This window comes from Diuraphis noxia, unplaced genomic scaffold (assembly GCF_037042655.1).
Source record: "Diuraphis noxia isolate RWA-SAM2 unplaced genomic scaffold, SU_Dnox_SAM2 contig0003, whole genome shotgun sequence".
In the NCBI taxonomy this organism is placed as follows: Eukaryota; Metazoa; Arthropoda; class Insecta; order Hemiptera; family Aphididae; genus Diuraphis; species Diuraphis noxia.
In genome coordinates, this window is record NW_028301713.1 from 7,053,803 (window position 1) to 7,080,372 (window position 26,570).

Consider the following 26,570-nt stretch of genomic DNA (forward strand, 5'->3'; position numbering starts at 1 on the left):
GTTATAGATTGTCAAAATCATTATTAGCAATAAGACTTTTCTACCGTTAATGCTAATTTGGATTGATAACTACTAGAATATCATTTTTTATTTGACTACTTATCGACTTCAAACACAGAAAATACACACATTATTTAAAATCGATAAAATCATGGATCCGCTCAGATTTTAAACTACAATTTTCTGTGACGTATTTATAAAAGAGTGTTGATTAGTGTGACGATGATAAAAAAAAGCGACTACATGTTTTTTATAGTCTGCAGTTCACGTGATTATAAAATTATAATTGTTTTGTTCTATTGTTGCGCAATGAGGGACTATCAGCAAATATATGGAGTGAATAGAGTATTAAACTATTATAACTCCACAAAAACCATTCAGATTACAATTATATCAACACACACGTAAGATTCAAAATTCGATTCGTATGGCAGATATATTTGCCCGATTTAGAAAATTGTTGTACTTGATTGTATCGACAACCACAGAAAAAACTATGTAAAATTAAAATGCATCACAATCTATTGGAAAATTAAATGGACACCATTTACATTTTTTATGTTCTGAACGGAGCCATGATTTTTCCGGTTCAACGACGACGTCTTGTTATTATATTTTATATTTCGTACTGCATACGATTATACACGACTATAGTGGCTACATGTTATAATATATTGTTTGCAGATTTTCAAGATCAGCATCATTTCTGTTCGTTTATGCGTGAGACTCGATTATTCACTCGTAAATGATGTGTCAATTTTGCTATGAATGTCATTATGATATACCAATATATAAAGGAATAATTTCGGTAGTGATGAAAAACGGTCCGTCTACCGTTGATAAAATTAGATTCTATAGCTATTACGATGCCATAAGTCAATTTATTTAACAATCGATGTAAATAATACTAAGGTATGTAATTTTAAGTCTAGGGATGGGCGGACATTAGAGCTGATACCAGATATCGGCCAATATCGGTGATATCAGTTTTATCGGTATCGATTTTTGTTCGAAACCGATACATGAACCTATACCGAAAAAATAAAACTGGTCGAAATGTATACGATTTATCACAATTTACAAATGCATGGATTAGGCTATCAATATTAAATAATCATTTATTAACATTTACCATATAACATCAACTGTTTCACTTCTCTAGGTAATATTTTTGGTGTTATCGGGTATCGGTTTTATACTTTTATCACAATATATCGGTTGATGGTATCGGTTTAAGGCGTTTAAGCTTTTCTACCGAAAATGTAGCTTTAATATTTCCATATTTTATTGGGGATGGGTATTATATCGGAGTGTCAGATAACTGTAAAAATTGGTATCGGCCCATCTCTAGTTTCAACTTTATCCGAAAACAATGAATTTTTTATTTCATATTTTATTGTTTTTAATAATTATTGTTGTAATATACACATAATATCTTATATTCGTCATTATCTATGGAATCAATATCGCCGAATTTAATGTGCTTGTGGTTTACATAGACGATATCGTACGGCAATATTGAGAATATCTGAAAAACAAAAATTTTAAATAGTTACTCCCAACGTAACCGCTTTGATTATAATATATTCACAACCATATTCACATATGGTTTTCACATGAGTTCAGAGTTATAACGCTAGAATATCGAATTGTAATAAAAAACAACGAATTACGTATTTGTTTAGGTGTATTCGTGGCTTTGCTACGGTTTGCAGTTTTTTCATGTATTGTATCTAATGTACGATTTAAAAATCCGAATCACAAGAATATTGTATTGAAATCATTTTTAAATACGATTACACGTCAATAGAAAATGATCATAAAAAGTATCCAGGTACTTGTTATAGATTGTCAAAATCATTATTAGCAATAAGACTTTTCTACCGTTAATGCTAATTTGGATTGATAACTACTAGAATATCATTTTTTATTTGACTACTTATCGACTTCAAACACAGAAAATACACACATTATTTAAAATCGATAAAATCATGGATCCGCTCAGATTTTAAACTACAATTTTCTGTGACGTATTTATAAAAGAGTGTTGATTAGTGTGACGATGATAAAAAAAAGCGACTACATGTTTTTTATAGTCTGCAGTTCACGTGATTATAAAATTATAATTGTTTTGTTCTATTGTTGCGCAATGAGGGACTATCAGCAAATATATGGAGTGAATAGAGTATTAAACTATTATAACTCCACAAAAACCATTCAGATTACAATTATATCAACACACACGTAAGATTCAAAATTCGATTCGTATGGCAGATATATTTGCCCGATTTAGAAAATTGTTGTACTTGATTGTATCGACAACCACAGAAAAAACTATGTAAAATTAAAATGCATCACAATCTATTGGAAAATTAAATGGACACCATTTACATTTTTTATGTTCTGAACGGAGCCATGATTTTTCCGGTTCAACGACGACGTCTTGTTATTATATTTTATATTTCGTACTGCATACGATTATACACGACTATAGTGGCTACATGTTATAATATATTGTTTGCAGATTTTCAAGATCAGCATCATTTCTGTTCGTTTATGCGTGAGACTCGATTATTCACTCGTAAATGATGTGTCAATTTTGCTATGAATGTCATTATGATATACCAATATATAAAGGAATAATTTCGGTAGTGATGAAAAACGGTCCGTCTACCGTTGATAAAATTAGATTCTATAGCTATTACGATGCCATAAGTCAATTTATTTAACAATCGATGTAAATAATACTAAGGTATGTAATTTTAAGTCTAGGGATGGGCGGACATTAGAGCTGATACCAGATATCGGCCAATATCGGTGATATCAGTTTTATCGGTATCGATTTTTGTTCGAAACCGATACATGAACCTATACCGAAAAAATAAAACTGGTCGAAATGTATACGATTTATCACAATTTACAAATGCATGGATTAGGCTATCAATATTAAATAATCATTTATTAACATTTACCATATAACATCAACTGTTTCACTTCTCTAGGTAATATTTTTGGTGTTATCGGGTATCGGTTTTATACTTTTATCACAATATATCGGTTGATGGTATCGGTTTAAGGCGTTTAAGCTTTTCTACCGAAAATGTAGCTTTAATATTTCCATATTTTATTGGGGATGGGTATTATATCGGAGTGTCAGATAACTGTAAAAATTGGTATCGGCCCATCTCTAGTTTCAACTTTATCCGAAAACAATGAATTTTTTATTTCATATTTTATTGTTTTTAATAATTATTGTTGTAATATACACATAATATCTTATATTCGTCATTATCTATGGAATCAATATCGCCGAATTTAATGTGCTTGTGGTTTACATAGACGATATCGTACGGCAATATTGAGAATATCTGAAAAACAAAAATTTTAAATAGTTACTCCCAACGTAACCGCTTTGATTATAATATATTCACAACCATATTCACATATGGTTTTCACATGAGTTCAGAGTTATAACGCTAGAATATCGAATTGTAATAAAAAACAACGAATTACGTATTTGTTTAGGTGTATTCGTGGCTTTGCTACGGTTTGCAGTTTTTTCATGTATTGTATCTAATGTACGATTTAAAAATCCGAATCACAAGAATATTGTATTGAAATCATTTTTAAATACGATTACACGTCAATAGAAAATGATCATAAAAAGTATCCAGGTACTTGTTATAGATTGTCAAAATCATTATTAGCAATAAGACTTTTCTACCGTTAATGCTAATTTGGATTGATAACTACTAGAATATCATTTTTTATTTGACTACTTATCGACTTCAAACACAGAAAATACACACATTATTTAAAATCGATAAAATCATGGATCCGCTCAGATTTTAAACTACAATTTTCTGTGACGTATTTATAAAAGAGTGTTGATTAGTGTGACGATGATAAAAAAAAGCGACTACATGTTTTTTATAGTCTGCAGTTCACGTGATTATAAAATTATAATTGTTTTGTTCTATTGTTGCGCAATGAGGGACTATCAGCAAATATATGGAGTGAATAGAGTATTAAACTATTATAACTCCACAAAAACCATTCAGATTACAATTATATCAACACACACGTAAGATTCAAAATTCGATTCGTATGGCAGATATATTTGCCCGATTTAGAAAATTGTTGTACTTGATTGTATCGACAACCACAGAAAAAACTATGTAAAATTAAAATGCATCACAATCTATTGGAAAATTAAATGGACACCATTTACATTTTTTATGTTCTGAACGGAGCCATGATTTTTCCGGTTCAACGACGACGTCTTGTTATTATATTTTATATTTCGTACTGCATACGATTATACACGACTATAGTGGCTACATGTTATAATATATTGTTTGCAGATTTTCAAGATCAGCATCATTTCTGTTCGTTTATGCGTGAGACTCGATTATTCACTCGTAAATGATGTGTCAATTTTGCTATGAATGTCATTATGATATACCAATATATAAAGGAATAATTTCGGTAGTGATGAAAAACGGTCCGTCTACCGTTGATAAAATTAGATTCTATAGCTATTACGATGCCATAAGTCAATTTATTTAACAATCGATGTAAATAATACTAAGGTATGTAATTTTAAGTCTAGGGATGGGCGGACATTAGAGCTGATACCAGATATCGGCCAATATCGGTGATATCAGTTTTATCGGTATCGATTTTTGTTCGAAACCGATACATGAACCTATACCGAAAAAATAAAACTGGTCGAAATGTATACGATTTATCACAATTTACAAATGCATGGATTAGGCTATCAATATTAAATAATCATTTATTAACATTTACCATATAACATCAACTGTTTCACTTCTCTAGGTAATATTTTTGGTGTTATCGGGTATCGGTTTTATACTTTTATCACAATATATCGGTTGATGGTATCGGTTTAAGGCGTTTAAGCTTTTCTACCGAAAATGTAGCTTTAATATTTCCATATTTTATTGGGGATGGGTATTATATCGGAGTGTCAGATAACTGTAAAAATTGGTATCGGCCCATCTCTAGTTTCAACTTTATCCGAAAACAATGAATTTTTTATTTCATATTTTATTGTTTTTAATAATTATTGTTGTAATATACACATAATATCTTATATTCGTCATTATCTATGGAATCAATATCGCCGAATTTAATGTGCTTGTGGTTTACATAGACGATATCGTACGGCAATATTGAGAATATCTGAAAAACAAAAATTTTAAATAGTTACTCCCAACGTAACCGCTTTGATTATAATATATTCACAACCATATTCACATATGGTTTTCACATGAGTTCAGAGTTATAACGCTAGAATATCGAATTGTAATAAAAAACAACGAATTACGTATTTGTTTAGGTGTATTCGTGGCTTTGCTACGGTTTGCAGTTTTTTCATGTATTGTATCTAATGTACGATTTAAAAATCCGAATCACAAGAATATTGTATTGAAATCATTTTTAAATACGATTACACGTCAATAGAAAATGATCATAAAAAGTATCCAGGTACTTGTTATAGATTGTCAAAATCATTATTAGCAATAAGACTTTTCTACCGTTAATGCTAATTTGGATTGATAACTACTAGAATATCATTTTTTATTTGACTACTTATCGACTTCAAACACAGAAAATACACACATTATTTAAAATCGATAAAATCATGGATCCGCTCAGATTTTAAACTACAATTTTCTGTGACGTATTTATAAAAGAGTGTTGATTAGTGTGACGATGATAAAAAAAAGCGACTACATGTTTTTTATAGTCTGCAGTTCACGTGATTATAAAATTATAATTGTTTTGTTCTATTGTTGCGCAATGAGGGACTATCAGCAAATATATGGAGTGAATAGAGTATTAAACTATTATAACTCCACAAAAACCATTCAGATTACAATTATATCAACACACACGTAAGATTCAAAATTCGATTCGTATGGCAGATATATTTGCCCGATTTAGAAAATTGTTGTACTTGATTGTATCGACAACCACAGAAAAAACTATGTAAAATTAAAATGCATCACAATCTATTGGAAAATTAAATGGACACCATTTACATTTTTTATGTTCTGAACGGAGCCATGATTTTTCCGGTTCAACGACGACGTCTTGTTATTATATTTTATATTTCGTACTGCATACGATTATACACGACTATAGTGGCTACATGTTATAATATATTGTTTGCAGATTTTCAAGATCAGCATCATTTCTGTTCGTTTATGCGTGAGACTCGATTATTCACTCGTAAATGATGTGTCAATTTTGCTATGAATGTCATTATGATATACCAATATATAAAGGAATAATTTCGGTAGTGATGAAAAACGGTCCGTCTACCGTTGATAAAATTAGATTCTATAGCTATTACGATGCCATAAGTCAATTTATTTAACAATCGATGTAAATAATACTAAGGTATGTAATTTTAAGTCTAGGGATGGGCGGACATTAGAGCTGATACCAGATATCGGCCAATATCGGTGATATCAGTTTTATCGGTATCGATTTTTGTTCGAAACCGATACATGAACCTATACCGAAAAAATAAAACTGGTCGAAATGTATACGATTTATCACAATTTACAAATGCATGGATTAGGCTATCAATATTAAATAATCATTTATTAACATTTACCATATAACATCAACTGTTTCACTTCTCTAGGTAATATTTTTGGTGTTATCGGGTATCGGTTTTATACTTTTATCACAATATATCGGTTGATGGTATCGGTTTAAGGCGTTTAAGCTTTTCTACCGAAAATGTAGCTTTAATATTTCCATATTTTATTGGGGATGGGTATTATATCGGAGTGTCAGATAACTGTAAAAATTGGTATCGGCCCATCTCTAGTTTCAACTTTATCCGAAAACAATGAATTTTTTATTTCATATTTTATTGTTTTTAATAATTATTGTTGTAATATACACATAATATCTTATATTCGTCATTATCTATGGAATCAATATCGCCGAATTTAATGTGCTTGTGGTTTACATAGACGATATCGTACGGCAATATTGAGAATATCTGAAAAACAAAAATTTTAAATAGTTACTCCCAACGTAACCGCTTTGATTATAATATATTCACAACCATATTCACATATGGTTTTCACATGAGTTCAGAGTTATAACGCTAGAATATCGAATTGTAATAAAAAACAACGAATTACGTATTTGTTTAGGTGTATTCGTGGCTTTGCTACGGTTTGCAGTTTTTTCATGTATTGTATCTAATGTACGATTTAAAAATCCGAATCACAAGAATATTGTATTGAAATCATTTTTAAATACGATTACACGTCAATAGAAAATGATCATAAAAAGTATCCAGGTACTTGTTATAGATTGTCAAAATCATTATTAGCAATAAGACTTTTCTACCGTTAATGCTAATTTGGATTGATAACTACTAGAATATCATTTTTTATTTGACTACTTATCGACTTCAAACACAGAAAATACACACATTATTTAAAATCGATAAAATCATGGATCCGCTCAGATTTTAAACTACAATTTTCTGTGACGTATTTATAAAAGAGTGTTGATTAGTGTGACGATGATAAAAAAAAGCGACTACATGTTTTTTATAGTCTGCAGTTCACGTGATTATAAAATTATAATTGTTTTGTTCTATTGTTGCGCAATGAGGGACTATCAGCAAATATATGGAGTGAATAGAGTATTAAACTATTATAACTCCACAAAAACCATTCAGATTACAATTATATCAACACACACGTAAGATTCAAAATTCGATTCGTATGGCAGATATATTTGCCCGATTTAGAAAATTGTTGTACTTGATTGTATCGACAACCACAGAAAAAACTATGTAAAATTAAAATGCATCACAATCTATTGGAAAATTAAATGGACACCATTTACATTTTTTATGTTCTGAACGGAGCCATGATTTTTCCGGTTCAACGACGACGTCTTGTTATTATATTTTATATTTCGTACTGCATACGATTATACACGACTATAGTGGCTACATGTTATAATATATTGTTTGCAGATTTTCAAGATCAGCATCATTTCTGTTCGTTTATGCGTGAGACTCGATTATTCACTCGTAAATGATGTGTCAATTTTGCTATGAATGTCATTATGATATACCAATATATAAAGGAATAATTTCGGTAGTGATGAAAAACGGTCCGTCTACCGTTGATAAAATTAGATTCTATAGCTATTACGATGCCATAAGTCAATTTATTTAACAATCGATGTAAATAATACTAAGGTATGTAATTTTAAGTCTAGGGATGGGCGGACATTAGAGCTGATACCAGATATCGGCCAATATCGGTGATATCAGTTTTATCGGTATCGATTTTTGTTCGAAACCGATACATGAACCTATACCGAAAAAATAAAACTGGTCGAAATGTATACGATTTATCACAATTTACAAATGCATGGATTAGGCTATCAATATTAAATAATCATTTATTAACATTTACCATATAACATCAACTGTTTCACTTCTCTAGGTAATATTTTTGGTGTTATCGGGTATCGGTTTTATACTTTTATCACAATATATCGGTTGATGGTATCGGTTTAAGGCGTTTAAGCTTTTCTACCGAAAATGTAGCTTTAATATTTCCATATTTTATTGGGGATGGGTATTATATCGGAGTGTCAGATAACTGTAAAAATTGGTATCGGCCCATCTCTAGTTTCAACTTTATCCGAAAACAATGAATTTTTTATTTCATATTTTATTGTTTTTAATAATTATTGTTGTAATATACACATAATATCTTATATTCGTCATTATCTATGGAATCAATATCGCCGAATTTAATGTGCTTGTGGTTTACATAGACGATATCGTACGGCAATATTGAGAATATCTGAAAAACAAAAATTTTAAATAGTTACTCCCAACGTAACCGCTTTGATTATAATATATTCACAACCATATTCACATATGGTTTTCACATGAGTTCAGAGTTATAACGCTAGAATATCGAATTGTAATAAAAAACAACGAATTACGTATTTGTTTAGGTGTATTCGTGGCTTTGCTACGGTTTGCAGTTTTTTCATGTATTGTATCTAATGTACGATTTAAAAATCCGAATCACAAGAATATTGTATTGAAATCATTTTTAAATACGATTACACGTCAATAGAAAATGATCATAAAAAGTATCCAGGTACTTGTTATAGATTGTCAAAATCATTATTAGCAATAAGCAACCCGGCCCAACCATATAGATAATCAGCGATGTTATGTGGTCTCCGACACGATTCGTATGGCAGATATATTTGTCCGATTTAGAAAATTTTTGTACTTGACTGTGTGCACAACCACAGAAAAAAACAATAAAATAAACACTTATGATATTGTTTGACACCATCGATGTACCAAAAAAGATCACTTTTCTACCGTTAATGCTAATTTGTAATTAATTGCAATAATTTTGCAAAATATTTAAAAAAAATTAATTTGAATTATTTCTGTATGTGAATTATTTTAAAATAAACATATTTTAGCAGTTATATAGAATTTTCAGCTTCGTTTTATGTGTCGAAGTTGATTTTTTTGACATCCTATCCCAAGTAAAATTAATTCCAAATTAAATTTCGTAAAAATTAAAAATATTAAGCATTAATTGTAGTTTTTAGATTGTACAACCTAAAAGCAGTAAAAAATTGTTATTGGGACAAGTGTTCTGCAATTTACATGGTTTCCGACTAAAGTAGACTGATGTACATATACTACACTACTACGATAATATGTCCATATTATATTATACATTGTTATGATAATATACACAGTTAGACTACACATCCAAAAGCTGAGAACTGTAACTTGTAAATCTAGTGGGCGTAATCAAAAGTTGTTACGATTTATATAGTTAGTAAAATATAAAATTTGGTACATCTTATAATATAGTGTTGACTCATTATTTCTATGTTACCAACTATTTTACGAAGGGATATGATTTTCTATTTTGTTCTTTAATTTGTTTTTATTCATGCTTTTTCAAGAGTTTGTAAAAAATGTAGCCTTTTCTATTTAATGATTTAGATTTTAGAAGATAGCATGTTGAATTTTAATAATTTTTGTAGATAAATGCATTGTTGTTGCTTTAAAATTTCTATAAATTGTTATATTATTTTTATCTTCACGTGAGAAACTCAAAAACAATATAAAGAATAGTCTGCTGCATAAATCTATATTTACTATATATTATGTAATGCATATTATGTAAATGCAGACTGTAGCCTCATAAATGTACCAACTTAACTCGTCTTCAAACTGATGGATACGTCGTGACATTTTTCCATAAGACGTAAAACAGTGTTGATAAAAGAAAAACATTGTTTTTAAACCAACATATCCCTTTTCTTTTTTTTCCGGAACATTAAACAATATATTATCGAATTATTCCATATTGAATGAATAATAAACTTTTGTCAAACCATTATGATTTATTATAATATTACTTTTAGTAAATTGTAACATGATTCGACGAATCACGTGGCTTTCTTGTTAGTTTAGCAATGAATAAAAAATTATATTCACTTTTGAAAATATCATGTCCGCGCCAAAATGTTGTACTCTTTGATTATTTACCAATACTATGGATGAAAATTACAACAATGTTACAGAGAAAATTTCAACGATTAATGGACATTTTTTTTTTTTCAACAATAATAATGATAATAACAATAATATTGTATCGATATATGGTATAATTTACTAAAGAAAAACGAGACGATAAATATCGCCTAGTTTGATCTGAAATAGTTGTGCTTTTATTATATGGTCCTTTTTTGTTGTAAATTTCAACGATACTTTTGACGTATAGCGCGGAAAAAAAAGAAAAAAAAAGATCGTGAACAACACGCAACTGTTTTTCAGAGTTAATATTTTTTACTTTGAAACAATCGCGTTAAAAGCTTTTAAAACGAATTGTTATTAATATTTATACATCAGAGGATGAAAAATAATGATTTTTTTGCCACATCTGACAATATAATATACTGTTATACTTATAGTAATCTTAGTTACGTTACATCACCATTGAATTTTTTTCCGATTCCAAATGGAATAAAAATATGACTACGAAAATTTATAATATTATTCAAAAAGTTCAGAAATTTTCATTTAACGTTTCTATGTTATAGAATATGATATTTTTTTTTTTAGACACTTTTTTACAGTAGAAAATTTGCTGGGTTAAATTTACTTATATAAGTAGTAAGTGGGGCACTTGAGCACACTTTTATTTTTTTATCAACATTAAAAATCATAAAAAAAACCATAAAAAACATAAACATTTAAAAAAACCGACCATATATTTTTATGTTAAAAATTACAAAAAATCTAGACTTATCTGTTAAAATTACAAAAAATATAAACTATTTTTAAATGAATCTAAATTTATATTTTACCTATTAAACAATACAAAAAACATTATACATACAGTTATAATAATGATAACAGTAATTCTTCTTCATAAAATGTACCTTCTATATCATACATTTTATAATAAGCAACATTTGATATAACAACTTTTTCAATTGTAAATATTTCCTTAGACCAATTTGTTTTTAATTTATTTCTATCTACATCAATTATTGATGATAATCTAACTCTATCATTTATCTCAAATTTAGGTATAGAATTACTAATATCATAGCTATAAACACTAAATCATACTCATTATTCTTATTAACTTCAACAGGTTTCATCTTTATTGTTCTATGGTATGTATTGTTATAATATGTCTTAATAACCTTCGGCAATTCAGAGATCCATACATTATTTAAATAAAGTACTTTCTTTAATTTATCACCTAATGTACGATTAAAACGTTCGATCATAGAACTCTTTTTATCAGTACCAGTACTATACATTGTTATGTTATATTTGTTTAGTAATTGTTGTAAATCTTTATTATAAAATTCTTTTCCTTTATCAACATGTATTTTTTTTGGTACAATATATTTAAATATTTGTGAAAATGCTTCAGATACTTCCAATCCAGACTTTGCCTTCAAAGGTATTGAATAAAAATATTTAGAAAATGTATCGATAACATTAAGAATATATTTAAAACCATTATTAACCTTATACATTATACAATGTCTTATGATTATCATTAACTTTAATTCAATTATATTTATTTCTTAAATTATAATTGGAATCAATGTTTTTTGATTTTGGTCTATAAAAACAGTATAAATCAGCTTGCCAAGTATCATTTATACCTCTTTGTATAAAATGTCTTGTATCAAAATGTTTTCTAGCTGGTTTAAATAACTCATAAACTTCTATAAGTTCGGATGGTTTTGATATATTATTCTTTTTTGTATTACGTTTTCTACATACTGATAATCTCCTAAATTTTTTATTTTTTTCAATAAATTCAGGAATTCCATTATTTTTTGTTTTTGTTTTACATTTCTTACAATAATCCATTTAATTAAGATATTATCATCTATATATTTTCTCTAATTGTTTTATTTGGAAGATCATAAAAAAATTCTGAACCAGATACTAAACAAATATAACAAATGGTATTAACAGGCACATCTTCATTAAAGTCTGCATGTAAGACGATACTTGTTTTAGATCCAGAAATCTGTGATGGCTGCCTACTCATATTAATTACAAAAAATGGTCTGGTATCTTTAAATTGTTGTGGAGTTATATACATTAAAGACAAATCTCGATATAATCCATCAACATATCATAAGCAATATTAAATTTTTCTTTTTTAAAATCTAAATTCAATAGTTCTTCCGGATATCTAATACCTACTATTATCAATATCAAGCCAAATATTTTTTAAATTACAATTATCAAACTGTATTGGATCTCTTAATTGATTATCTAGCTTATCTGTTTGGAAAGCTATGATAGCAAACAAAGGATTATTAATGTTTCTATACATATTTGTTATGTCTTTGGTTGGTGTTTTACCACTAAATACTAATATTTTCTTTCTTCAATACATTGCCATGATTTGAATATAAACATATTATATTCGTTTCTTTTAGACAGTAAAGTTTCTTCATTTATCAACTTAGTCTTATTCAAATCATCATAAGTCACAATTGGTATTCTAATAAGTAACTCATCAATAACAATTTTTCCAACACCAGCTAGATCACCTTTTTCATTTTTATCTCTAAATAAAGCATCATTTTCAGAACGTCTTAAAAAACTTATTTCAAAACCCCCTTTATATACTGGATATTCTATATCTTTAAAAAATCCTAAACATAAATTAGAAAATTTGCCAACAGCACTAAAATAACCACCTTTATTAAATTTTGATTGAAATCCACTATTTATTGTGGGACCACTAAGATCTGCAGAATAACTAACTGTACCTTCAATTAAACTACATCTTCCAACATTATCAATTCTATCTATATATTTACCATGTTTTTTAACACAAATCCATTCAAACAAAAATGGAACAAAATTATCAACTAACAATATTTTTGAACCTGCTGGTTAGTTATTACCATCAGCTCTTAAGACAGAGCCAGAAATTCGATACTTTGCTTTTTTAATATTTAAAAAACTATTTTCTTCCTTTATATTATAAGTAGTAATTTGATTAGGAGAATTAAGATTTGATGAATATATATGCCAATACACCTTATCTTGTTCACCGATAATAGCATGGTCATAATTAGCAAATATATTTTCCATTTATAAGGAATAAATTTATTAAAGTATTTATAATTTATAATTCTTAATAAAATCTAAACATAATTGACCACATATAGGTGGATCATTATAATTTTGCAATTGTTCAGTGTTGTAATATAAATTATCTTTTCCTAAATAATTTACAATTTCTATAATTTGAATTGAATCTCCATAAGAGTCTAAATATACCTTTTTCTTATCATTTTTTAACCACGCCACCCAATGTGAACCAGGTTGATTAGAATTATTTAAATTTAATATTCCACATTCATTTTTCCAAGGCACTGCAGGTAACTCATCTTTCATAAAACAACCTCTAAAATTTTTTATATTTTTTCCTGCTTCAATAATATCATAATTAGTTAATGGTTTTCTTTTTTCTTTTTTTATTTAATCCTGAACCAATTTGTAATGTTTTGATATTTTTAATATTATTTTCCATCTCTTTATTATGTCTTTCTGCCTCATCCCGTTTTAATCTCTAATCTTTTGCATCAATAACAGTATTTGCAATAGCACTAGCACCTCCGGCTAATGCACTAAGAGCACCTATACCTGCTATGATAAGAGGTAAAAAACCACCTACTATATCTTTATTTCCAAATTGAGATTTTGTAATTTTTAATCTCATCCCTTTTTTTATCTTTTTTAGCTTTAGTTAGCTTACTTTTTTGTTGATCAGTTAAATTAAATTTGTTTTTTCCATTACCAATATGTGTATGTTTTAATTGAATAACTACATAAATCTTGTTTTCATAAGCTTTTACAAGCTTTTTTACTTGAGAATCATTCAAATCTAAATTCATTTAATACAAATAAAATGTATTAAAAAATTTGTGGTGACAAAAGCAGCTGTTTTTTCACCTATAGATGCATCTGCATCTAAACATCTATCCCATGCTTTATTTTCCAAAATTTTATCTCCAATATGTCTTATTTTAATATTTTTATGCTTTTTATAAAAATAATCTTGTTCCATTGCTCCCATATCTGGTTTAATTACTGGTTTTTTATTTTTTTCTAAATCAGTAAAAGGACCAAGATAATTATAACCAGGTCAATGTATTTCTGGCATAATTAACTGTTTAAAAGACTATTCATAAGACCTGATCCTTCTACAATTTTTTCAGGCAAACTTGTTACATAAGAAATTAAATACTCAATTCCTGGTGGGGTATTAACTATTCTTTCTAATTCAGAAGTAAAAAAATGCACAATACTAATTTTTTCATTATGAAAATTATTATGGCCTGCTTTTTCTTCACTAGCAATAAAATATAATTATGTATATATTTATACTCAATAAGATCTTCTGAATACTTTTTAAAATCATCTCCTTCTTTTTCTTCATCTTCTTTTGGAAATCTCTTTTTTTCCTTTTTGGCTACATTTTCAGGTAAACTATGCCTAATAGGTTTAATCATTTTCAAATATTTTTCTCCTTTACTTGATTTAACAAGCCCAGTTTTTTTATCATTATTTTGATACATTGAATCAGTCTGAATTAATATATCTTTATAATTGTCAAAATCTGTCTCTGTATAATAATTAGAGGTTGCATACACAGAATAACATAATTAATTAAATAATCCAGTTGTTCCTTCCTATGTTTTTCCATTTATAATTAAATTATCATCATTAAATTCTACTACATCTTTTCCAATCATATATTGTTTATTATATTCATAAAAGCGTACGAGCCACGATTTAGAGTAGGTAAATCTTTTCGTGGAGACAACTAACTATTATCCTATTCCTATACGCTGTTATGCGGCATCGGGTTTTTCCACTGTCAGCTCAGTGTAGTTGATTATAATTTATTTGTTGAAACAACAACTAATCGTTTTTACTTAGCATTTATACAATTTTTATGCATTATACAGAAACTCAAAAAACAATTCAACAACTATTGAATAAAACGTACGAAATTTTGTTTTTTCAAATATATTTTTTTCTAACGTTTTCCTAAGAAAATTATTAATCGTTACGTTAAAAAGAATATTTTCAAAAAAATCATATTTCATACATTAATAGATCCTATAGTACCGTTTTATCAGTTACTGTTTTTTTTGTATACTTATTGCATGTAGGAGCCGTTGACCGTTAAGAAAAAATAACATGAAAGTTACAGTGTTTGTTGCACTGAGAAGGTATTGAAGAAAATCAATTTGACGTTGAACGGTTACGTATATAACCATTATTGATTTTACAACATTCAAATAATAGGAGTGTTCGAACATCGGAACAACAACACGTCGCCCCGATATTATCGGCGGGTGCTATCGTGCAGCCGTCGGCGTCGAAGTTCACCGAGCACCCTACCACTCCTACATCGGTAGACAACTCGTCGCGAGCTAAGACAGAGTCGCCGCCCGGTGTTGTCTTTTTTCCGCGGTTGAGACTGACGGACCATCTCCTCAGCTCCCGCCTGTTACGCCAGCGTGCCGAGTTCTTTTTTTTTGGCCAACGTGCTTTTTTATTATATTTGCTACCACTTGCCACCTGGTGTTCAGGTCGCAGTATATTTTTTATATATATACAATATATTATACATATATACCAGAACGTTTTTATTCTCTGCGGAGATTGTACGGTCGTGTACCACGTGCGTTGTGCTGGAGCGACGGTCACTCCAACTCGTGTTCCGTCATCAGCCCTGGAGCTTCCTGTCCCGTGACCTGTCTTCCTGGGAAGTGTACTACCTGTTGCCGCCACCTATTGCCATTCAGTCCGGTTGTATAGATTATAGCTCGACAGAGTGGAGGCGTGTGCGAATGTCGTTGTCAGGTCGTAACATTGATTAGTATTCAATCTTAATTTATTAATTTATTATATTATTGTAACTATATATATTTATATATTTTGTATGTTCGACCATATTGGTCTGAAATGGTATTATTATTATTTTGTATTATTCAGTATTCTTAAATCTATATATTGGGGCGCCCGCTATAGGTAGAGTTTTTTTTTGTGTATTATATATAATCACGCAACGACGTTGATACCTATATTATTATTATTATATTTGTTTGAATGTACACACACATACGTTGTTAAGTGTATTTATTATATATTGTGTATTCATTGGAGTACCCGAATCCTCCCTAACACCGCAAGTCGATATAGCCAACCGCCGAATTTGCAGGAGCTATATCGACGAGCAAACATTTGGTAGCAGAGCGTGGTTTTTCCGACCTATTGGAAGGTCCAGTTAGCGGTGTATTTGGGTTTCGTTAGGGTTTCCACGTGAGTCGACCTTGCGTCGCGTACAGTGTTTTAGGAGGTTGGTTAATAGATTTGTTACACCACCGAACACCAAAGGTATATCGGGTTTACCCACTGGCCCCGTAATTAATTGTCACGGACACTGCTGTTAGTGTTAGTCAGTATAATTATAGTGCTAGTGTACACTTATCACCGTCATGAGTGACGATAAAGAAATTGAACGCATTACACGTATGGCCGCGCGTGCTGTGGCAAAACGAACCGCGGTTATTTCGCAGATAAAGTTTATACACTCCATGGCATTGCGCGTATCGGGTGATGCAAGTCTAGTGTATGCGCAGCTGACGTCCTTTATTTAAACAAAATCAGGTATGCCTCTACACCAGAGAATAATAATATGGAATAACAATGTATAACAATGTGAATAATAATATAATAATATAGAATAATTATGATAATAATGTGTAACAATATGAGTAGCCCTGCTGGCTCAACAAATGACTATAATGTATAACATAAATAAGAATGCAATATAAAAATATATATATGTGCTTGATTAGCACTAATTAAATGAATATAATATGAATGTATATGTGCTTGATTAGCACTAATTAAATGAATATAATATGAATGTATGTATATGTGCTTCAGTCGGCCAATACAAAAATGAATATAATATAAAAAATGTATATAATATATGCCTCAGTCGGCCAATGCAAACATGAGTATAATATAAAACATAGCCAATTGTCACAAAATATAAAATTCTAATAATACAATAATACTATACAAACAACAAGGTACTCACAAAATACAATGCAGGCGGTTACTTTAATCGGCGGATTTCATCCCACGCGACCGTGCCGGGAACGTAATATAATAATAATAATACACAAAATATAATAACAATGTCAACCGCACACGTGCGACCGCTTTAAAGTAACCGCTGACGAGCAAGCCACAGGAACAAGGAACCACAAAGCCAATACAAATAATGACCACCCAAAAGAAATATAATAATGGCGACCGAGTAATAATATAGCAGCTGAACAGCACACGTGGATTTTATACTTCAAAAAAGCAACAAAAAACAATACGAAAAGAGTCCCAGAGACAAAAAAAAAGAAAAACAGGAATCGGAGCTGGTGCGTCCAGACTTTTATAAGCTCGCAGACGGACAGTGTCATCGAAATACAATAAATAAATTAAACTAGAACAATAATTGACTGCACTGCCTCTCAGTAAGCTTGACAAAGAACTTAAAAAATTAGAAAACGAAGTTACTAGAGAGAAACCATAATAAATACAATATGACAGGAAAATATATAAAAACAAAACCGTTGGAGCTACGCACGCCGCTCACCATCAACTTGATAAGAGCATATCACTAATATCACAGCCGACAGGGAGACAACGTGCGCAGCTGCTACAATATAATAAATAATAATAAATGTATATACTGAATACTGCCTTAGTGCAAGCATCTAGCATCAACATTCTCTGTCCTTGCTGCGGATTTAGATTCGTTATGGTCTCAATTTAAGAGCGAAGACGAGTCTGAATTAGATTGCCTATTAATGTTAGATAAAATAAATGATTATTCCACTGATCTATCAAGTGAAGTGAGGAAGTTGATAGGGGAAGCTAAGGCGGTGGCTACCAGTCTCATCCCCACAGGTGCAGAGGCCATTGACCTGTTATACATAAGTACATAACCAAGACAGTACCCGCTACGGGCGCCATGACAAATAGTTGTGAGTCGTCTACCTCCAGTACACCCTCATTCTCGCGTTTACCGGAGATCCCGTTACCATCTTTCGACGGAGACTTTCGTTATTGGCCAACATTTCGAGATAGGTTTTCGGCACTGGTGGACTCGCGTTCTGATGTATCAAATATCGATAAGATGCATTACTTAATCAGTTGTTTAAAAGGTGCAGCGGCCGACGCTGTACGCGGTATACCAGTATCTGCGGATAATTATAGTTTAGTCTGGTCCACATTGTCTGCTCGTTTTTATCGACCACGCCTAGTGGCTACGTCTTTGGTCGATAAGTTGTTGCAAACGTCATATGTGACTCAGGAATCCCACCGAGAGCTTAATGAATTTGTAAACTCGTTTACGGGAAATATGTCGTTACTAAACGCACTGAAGATACCGGATTTAGGGTCGTTTATATTATTTTCTATTGCGTTGCGCGCGTTGCCGGTGCCCACTCGGAAGTTGTTTGAATCAACCACTACGTCAGAGTATCCGTCCGTAGCCCAACTGTTAGAGTTCGTCCAGACTCGCGTATCTGTTTTAGAACTCGCGGGTGAGCCGCGTAAAAGGTTTGGTGCCACTACGTCGACAAATGTCGGTCAACCGGCACATCAGTCGCGTAAGGTGGGAGAACGATTTGGAAAGGCGGAGGGTTTCCGACCTGCTCTTACCTCATTGGTTACGTCTGATTCGGACAAGAGTTTTCCATGCTGTGCGGAGCATCATAATTTGACAACTTGCGCGCGGTTCAAGTCCTGGTCCGTCGACGCGCGGGCGCGGTGGACGCAAGATAAGCGTTTGTGTTATATTTGTTTTAGTAGTAGCCAATGGGCACCAAAGTGCAAGTCGAAAACTCGTTACCGTGAATGTTCGCGTAGGCATCATGTCCTGCTTCACCCTCCCACTACAGGTACCGTCGAAGTAGCTGATACCCCCTCCCCGGATACATCAGTGTGTGCCGCCGCGCTACAGCCGCCGCAACGTGAATCGTCCGCCGTATTATTAGGCACAGCGTTAGTGCATATACGTGATCGTTCGGGTACCTGGCAAACAATGCGTGTATTGATTGATAGTGCATCACAGATAAGCGCGGTGACAGGCGATTGTGTTAGCCGTTTAGGTTTAAATTGTGAGCGGTGGACCACTCCGATTAGCGGGTTAGCGGGAGTGCCGGTTGTTAACGTTCAGGGCCGCGTAAATCTCGCAGTGCAACCGCGCTTCGCAAATGAGCCCTTACTTGACGTAAACGCGTGGATTTTGCCATCTATTACGGGAGATTTGCAGCGAGAGACACTTCCGCGTGAACTTCTAATTCATTACTCGAACCTCGCGTTGGCTGACCCTATGTTTAATGTCTCGTCGTTAATTGATTTGTTACTAGGCGGTGACGTATATGCTTCAGTTATGGATGGGCGGAAGGTGACTATAAATAGTACTCTCCCTGCAGCATTTAGTTCGATTTTCGGATGGATTTTGATTGGCCCCCTATCTCATAAATTTACGCACCCGCACCAATCTTTACTTGTGTCGTTGACTGTTTCGCTTGAAGGGTTAGTAGAAAGGTTTTGGCAAGTGGAGGAGCCCGAACCTGCCCCCGTAATTTTTACCGACGAAGGACGTTGCGAACGGATATTCCACGATCAACACGTACGTTTGCCTTCTGGCCGGTTTTCAGTGCCACTTCCGTTCCGCGCACAAGTGTCCGCCGATACATTTTCCGGTTCCCGCGACATAGCTGTGCGTCGTTTCGAGTCTCTTGAACGAAAATTGACTAACAATCCGAAACTTAAATCATTATATATACAGTTTATGTCCGAATACATTTCGTTGGGACACATGTCGGTTGCCGCGTCGCCCGGTCAGTACTTAATTCCGCACCATGCAGTATACCGCCCTGACGTGGATGATAATAAAATTCGAGTTGTTTTTGACGCGTCCGCGCGTGGTGCTCGCGGGCCGTCGTTGAATGAGGTCTTATTGCAGGGCCCTAAACTCCAGTTGGACATTATTGACGTATTAATCCGTTTCCGGGTCCATAGATACGCATTTACGGCCGATATATGTAAAATGTACCGGCAGGTGTTAATTTTACCCGAGTACAGACGGTATCAACACGTATTATGGCGCGCGTCTCCACATGACGAATTAGTGGAGTACGAATTAAATACCGTCGTCACATACGGCGTAAACTGCGCACCTTATCTCGCGCTGCGCGTGTTGCAGGTTATTGCGCGAGACGATTGCGATACCTGCGAGCCGGTGTATAATGCGATTACACGCCAAACCTATGTCGACGATATCTGCGATGGCGCAGACACGATCTAAGACGTATTAAAACTACAATCGAATCTAATCTCAATTCTTAAAAAATCGGGTCTTGATTTAAAAAAGTGGGCTTCTAACACCGGTGCTGTTTTGAACGCCGTACCGGTCTCGGACCGTGTAACTAAACTAGGGTGACCATACGTCCCGTTTAAAACGGGATTGTCCCCTTTTTGATCATCGTGTCCCGTTGTCCCAAAAAACTTCGAACGGGACGCTTTTTATCCCGTTTTTAGAAGATTGTCCCGTTTTAATCCCGTTATTTCCAAATAATTAAATTATAATTAATGTTTTTTTTGTAAAAGAATAAAATAAATTGATGAACCAAGTATAAAACAGTTTATATTTAAAACTTGAAACCAAAGTTATAAATAACAGACTAAAATTTCCGTGGAACGAACGTCGAGTGCCGATGCCGAGGAACAATACAAATAAACAATAATAATAAAATAAGCATGATACACGTCGTATAATAGCATATGCATTACGAACTAAAATAAAATATAATACTATTTATAATCGATGATATATTTAGATATTATTATATTAATTTGTTTAATCTAAAAGTCGAACAACAAAATATGTCGAATAGTAACGTACGGACAGTAAAGCGATTGTGTTTATTATAGCCATTACCTACCTATCGTATTTTTATTTCAATTTTGTGAGTTGGTGCATTATTTTTTTTTTTTAAAATGCCAAAGAGGAGATGCACGTTCACTGTATCTTTACAGTCTGAATTTACTTTCCTAAAAAAATGTGATGAAATTGGAAAAGTGTTTTGTACGGTGTGCAAGGCAGTATTTTCAATTGAACATGGAGGACGCTCAGATATCAAACAGCATATGGAAAAGAAAAAACATACGACGGCCTTATCTAGTGCTTCAAAAAGTGACAAGGTAACATCATATTTTATAAAACAAGGACCAGCTGGCTTAACTAGTGAAGGTTTAAAAATTGCAGCAGAAGAGGGAATGTTTGCATTTCACACTATAGTACATAACCATTCTTTTAGATCAATGGATTGTACTACTACTTTAATAAAAAAGTTACATGAAAAAAAGTTTTCTTGTGCACGTACTAAGTGTGAATCAATTATTCTGAATGTGTTGGCTCCTTTTGCAATGGATCAAATAATAGACGAACTGAAAGCTGTTAATTTTGCGACAGTTATGATTGACACTTCAAATCATAAAAATTTAAAAATTGTCCCCATTCTTATTCGGTATTTCAATCCTAAAACCGGGGTACAAATTAAAGTGTTAGAATTCACAAATTTGAAAGGAGAAACTTCAGATATACTGTCGTCTTATATTATGGAAATTTTAACAAAACATAAATTAGCTCACAAAATCATTGCATTTACCGGTGACAACTGTAATACCAATTTTGGAGGTGCCGCAAGGAGGGGAACAAAAAATGTTTTTACGATTTTAAACAATAATTTAAAAACTAACATTTGTGGAATTGGTTGTGCAGCTCATATTCTGCACAACGCTATGCAAACTAGTACAGATATCTTACCTATTGATATCGAATGTATCGTTAACAAAATATTTCAATACTTTTATATTTATACTGTGAGAGTGGAAACATTAAAAGAATTTTGTGATTTTACAAATACACAATACAAAAACGTACTTGGAAGTGTAAAGACAAGATGGTTATCTTTACAACCAGCAGTCTCCAGAATTATTGAAATGTATGCAGCTTTAAAATTGTACTTTGACACTCAGGATAAATGTCCAACCATTTTGAAATCATTTTTTAGTGACCCCGTTGCAATAATATGGTTTCATTTTATACAAAGTCAATTAAAAGTCGTTTGTGACACTATAAAAAGAATAGAAGGGGACAACATATCTGCATGTGAAGTATCAGAAGAATTAGAAATACTATGTGGAAAAATAAAAAATAGAAAAACACAAAACTTTTTAACTTCTAGTGTAAACTCGATGCTTTTAGAACTAGAGACAAAAAATAAATACACAAAAAAACAATTTATAGAGCAAACTAACCAGTTTTATGACACATTTATTATGTACATTGAAAAGTGGGGAAATACATTTGAAGAACTAAAAATATTTCGTTGGACTCAACTGATAAATTGTCCAACATGGAATGATATTCAAAAAAGTTTAAAATTTATTTTGCAAAATAATAAAAAACAAACCGGTTGGAATGTGGATGAAGATATTCTTTTTGATGAATATAATCATGTAAATAATACTATAAATGAAAATTTAGAAGAATGGCAGAATAACAATGTTCGTGTTGAAGAAAGATGGTGTGCTATCTATAAAATTTTAAATAGTAAAAATATATCGATAAATAATTTTTGGTTTATTGTAGAATATTCTCTAGCAATGCCTGGAACAAATGCTGCAATTGAAAGAGTATTTTCTATCACTAATATGTTATGGACAGATGAAAAAAATCGCTTTATCGTTCCTACCATCAAGTCAATTATAATTCTGAAAAATCATTTCAAAAATTATTCGTGTAATGATTTTTATGATTTTTTGCTAACACAACCAAAACTATTAAACGCAATCAGTTCATCGCAAAAGTACAATAACAGCACAATAGATAATAAAGGACATGATGAGCAATCAACATCAACTCAATAAAAGTAAACAAGTTTTTTATTAAAATATTAAGCAAGGTAGTTAAAAAATATTTTAATTGTAAATTGTTAATATAAAATATAAAAAATATTTTTAAAAAATGTGTATGTTTTTTTAGAGTATTTAAACTAAAAATTGTTTGTCCCGTTTTTTTTTTTTGTAAAACTGGTCACCCTAAACTAAACCGACGTCATTCGAAGACGTCGACGGGTATGGAACAAAAGTATTGGGGTTGGAGTGGCACCCGGGCGGCGACTACTTTTGTTGCGCGCTAAATGTTGATAAGCCGCCAGTATTTACGAAACGAGGTATCCTCTCACTCGTGGCGCGCATTTTTGATCCGCTAGGTTTCTTTGGACTGACTATTTTTATGGCAAAAACCGTCATGCAGCGGACGTGGCGACTAGATCTATCGTGGGATGACCCCCTACCGCTGGATATTCGCGATGAATGGGTCGCATTCGTGTCGGATTTGCCGTCGTTAAAAGATATAAAGCACCACGTTATGTCAACGCGAGCAGTGGGGCACCATGTTACCTCGGAACGAACACTGTGCGCTATGACTTGAACCCATATAAACCGTTAGGGCCTACTCCTTTGTTTTTTATTTTATGGCTTTCATCGAGCTACATATACGTTTTATAGGTGTTCGGGACTAAGGTGACGCCATAATGAATTTTTATTTAATATCAAATTTATATTTGTTGTTTATGTCAGGTTGATATTTATTGTGGGTGTCAACCTTATATTTTATTTATTTTGTATTGTATTTATTATGTTTATTGCATTTATTGTATACCACGCCTACCACTCCACGTCTATACCTCTACGTCAATTTTGATGGCATTACTTGAAAGCCCACGAATGCAAGTTCCTGTTCTCATTATGGATGGTGAGCCAAGGCTCACCGGGGGGAGGATGTTCGAACATCGGAACAACAACACGTCGCCCCGATATTATCGGCGGGTGCTATCGTGCAGCCGTCGGCGTCGATGTTCACCGAGCACCCTACCACTCCTACATCGGTAGACAACTCGTCGCGAGCTAAGACAGAGTCGCCGCCCGGTGTTGTCTTTTTTCCGCGGTTGAGACTGACGGACCATCTCCTCAACTCCCGCCTGTTACGCCAGCGTGCCGAGTTCTTTTTTTTTGGCCAACGTGCTTTTTTATTATATTTGCTACCACTTGCCACCTGGTGTTCAGGTCGCAGTATATTTTTTTTATATATACAATATATTATACATATATACCAGAACGTTTTAATTCTCTGCGGAGATTGTACGGTCGTGTACCACGTGCGTTGTGCTGGAGCGACGGTCACTCCAACTCGTGTTCCGTCATCAGCCCTGGAGCTTCCTGTCCCGTGACCTGTCTTCCTGGGAAGTGTACTACCTGTTGCCGCCACCTATTGCCATTCAGTCCGGTTGTATAGATTATAGCTCGACAGAGTGGAGGCGTGTGCGAATGTCGTTGTCAGGTCGTAACATTGATTAGTATTCAATCTTAATTTATTAATTTATTATATTATTGTAACTATATATATTTATATATTTTGTATGTTCGACCATATTGGTCTGAAATGGTATTATTATTATTTTGTATTATTCAGTATTCTTAAATCTATATATTGGGGCGCCCGCTATAGGTAGAGTTTTTTTTTGTGTATTATATATAATCACGCAACGACGTTGATACCTATATTATTATTATTATATTTGTTTGAATGTACACACACATACGTTGTTAAGTGTATTTATTATATATTGTGTATTCATTGGAGTACCCGAATCCCTAACACCGCAAGTCGATATAGCCAACCGCCGAATTTGCAGGAGCTATATCGGCGAGCAAACAAGGAGTTTTTGATGATTAAAATATTATAATAATTATCGTTAAAATTATGAATGCATATTATTGTTATTAATGTCAGTGCGTTTTTTTCTCTTTCTGACCCACTGAGAACATGGCAAATTTTTCGTTCACAACAATGATCACAATATTATGATCATTATTGTAAAATTTATTTAAATTTATTAATTAATACATTTTAAGGGCTTTACATAATATGTTAAATAGCTTTATGTCTTGAGAATATAATATTTAGATAATCATGTTGATTTATATATTATTTTAAAGCTATATTAGTTGACAATTAATTTAAAGTATTGTTATCACTCTAATATAACTAATACAAGATAATGTATGTACGAGGTAAAACAATTTTATTGATATTAGGGTAACATGGGACATCTGTCCCAAGTTGCACAACTGACCCAAGTTAACTCTAAAATAAAATAATTGAATACATAGTTTACCTTATTATTCAAATGTTTTATTTTTTTCCATTAGTTTTATAATGGTTGGAAAAATCAAGAAACGATCGGGCAGTAGACCATATAAAAATTTTAGCAATGATACGTTAGTTCAGGCAGTACAAGACTGTAAGAATGGACTATCTTATAGGAAAGTGGCTGAAAAGTATGGCATTTCCAAGTCAATCCTACAAAGAAAAGTTGTAAAAAAAACACTGTCAGCCAGTATGAAGACCTACAGTCAAAGTGTGAGACTGATCATTATATAAAGATATTTGTTACTTTTTTTTAATGAGATATTTAAGATATACAGTTTAAGGATTGACTGTAAAGGTTGTCTTTTGTTTTCTTAAATTATACCTGTAAAAGACTCAATTGTTCTGTTTTTAAGTTTGTTAAATTACTCTTTTTGATATGCCTAAAATAATTTGGTAAGTACTAAATAAAATGAAATTGTGTAAAATGCTGAATTCTTTTTTCTTTTTATTTTACTTATTAGGTATCTTTTATCTTTACAAAGTTTTTAATACCTATTTTTTTCAATCAAATGATATAAAATTCTGAAATGTACTTTATACATAAAAAAATGAGTCCCAAGTTATCCT

At 32.0% G+C, this 26,570-nt stretch overlaps 1 protein-coding gene across 1 annotated transcript; it reads left to right on the top strand.

Annotated features, from left to right (window-relative positions):
* The first annotated feature begins 18,683 nt into the window (after window positions 1-18,683).
* On the top strand, window positions 18,684-21,029 carry LOC107171507 (uncharacterized). The gene has a single exon (XM_015521757.2). It carries the CDS (start codon window positions 18,684-18,686, stop codon window positions 21,027-21,029), a length of 2,346 nt encoding a protein of 781 aa, XP_015377243.2.
* Window positions 21,030-26,570: the final 5,541 nt, after the last annotated feature.

Coding starts and splice junctions, on each gene's coding strand:
- LOC107171507 (XM_015521757.2), top strand. CDS start 18,684: ATGACAAATAGTTGTGAGTCGTCTACCTCCAGTACACCCTCATTCTCG.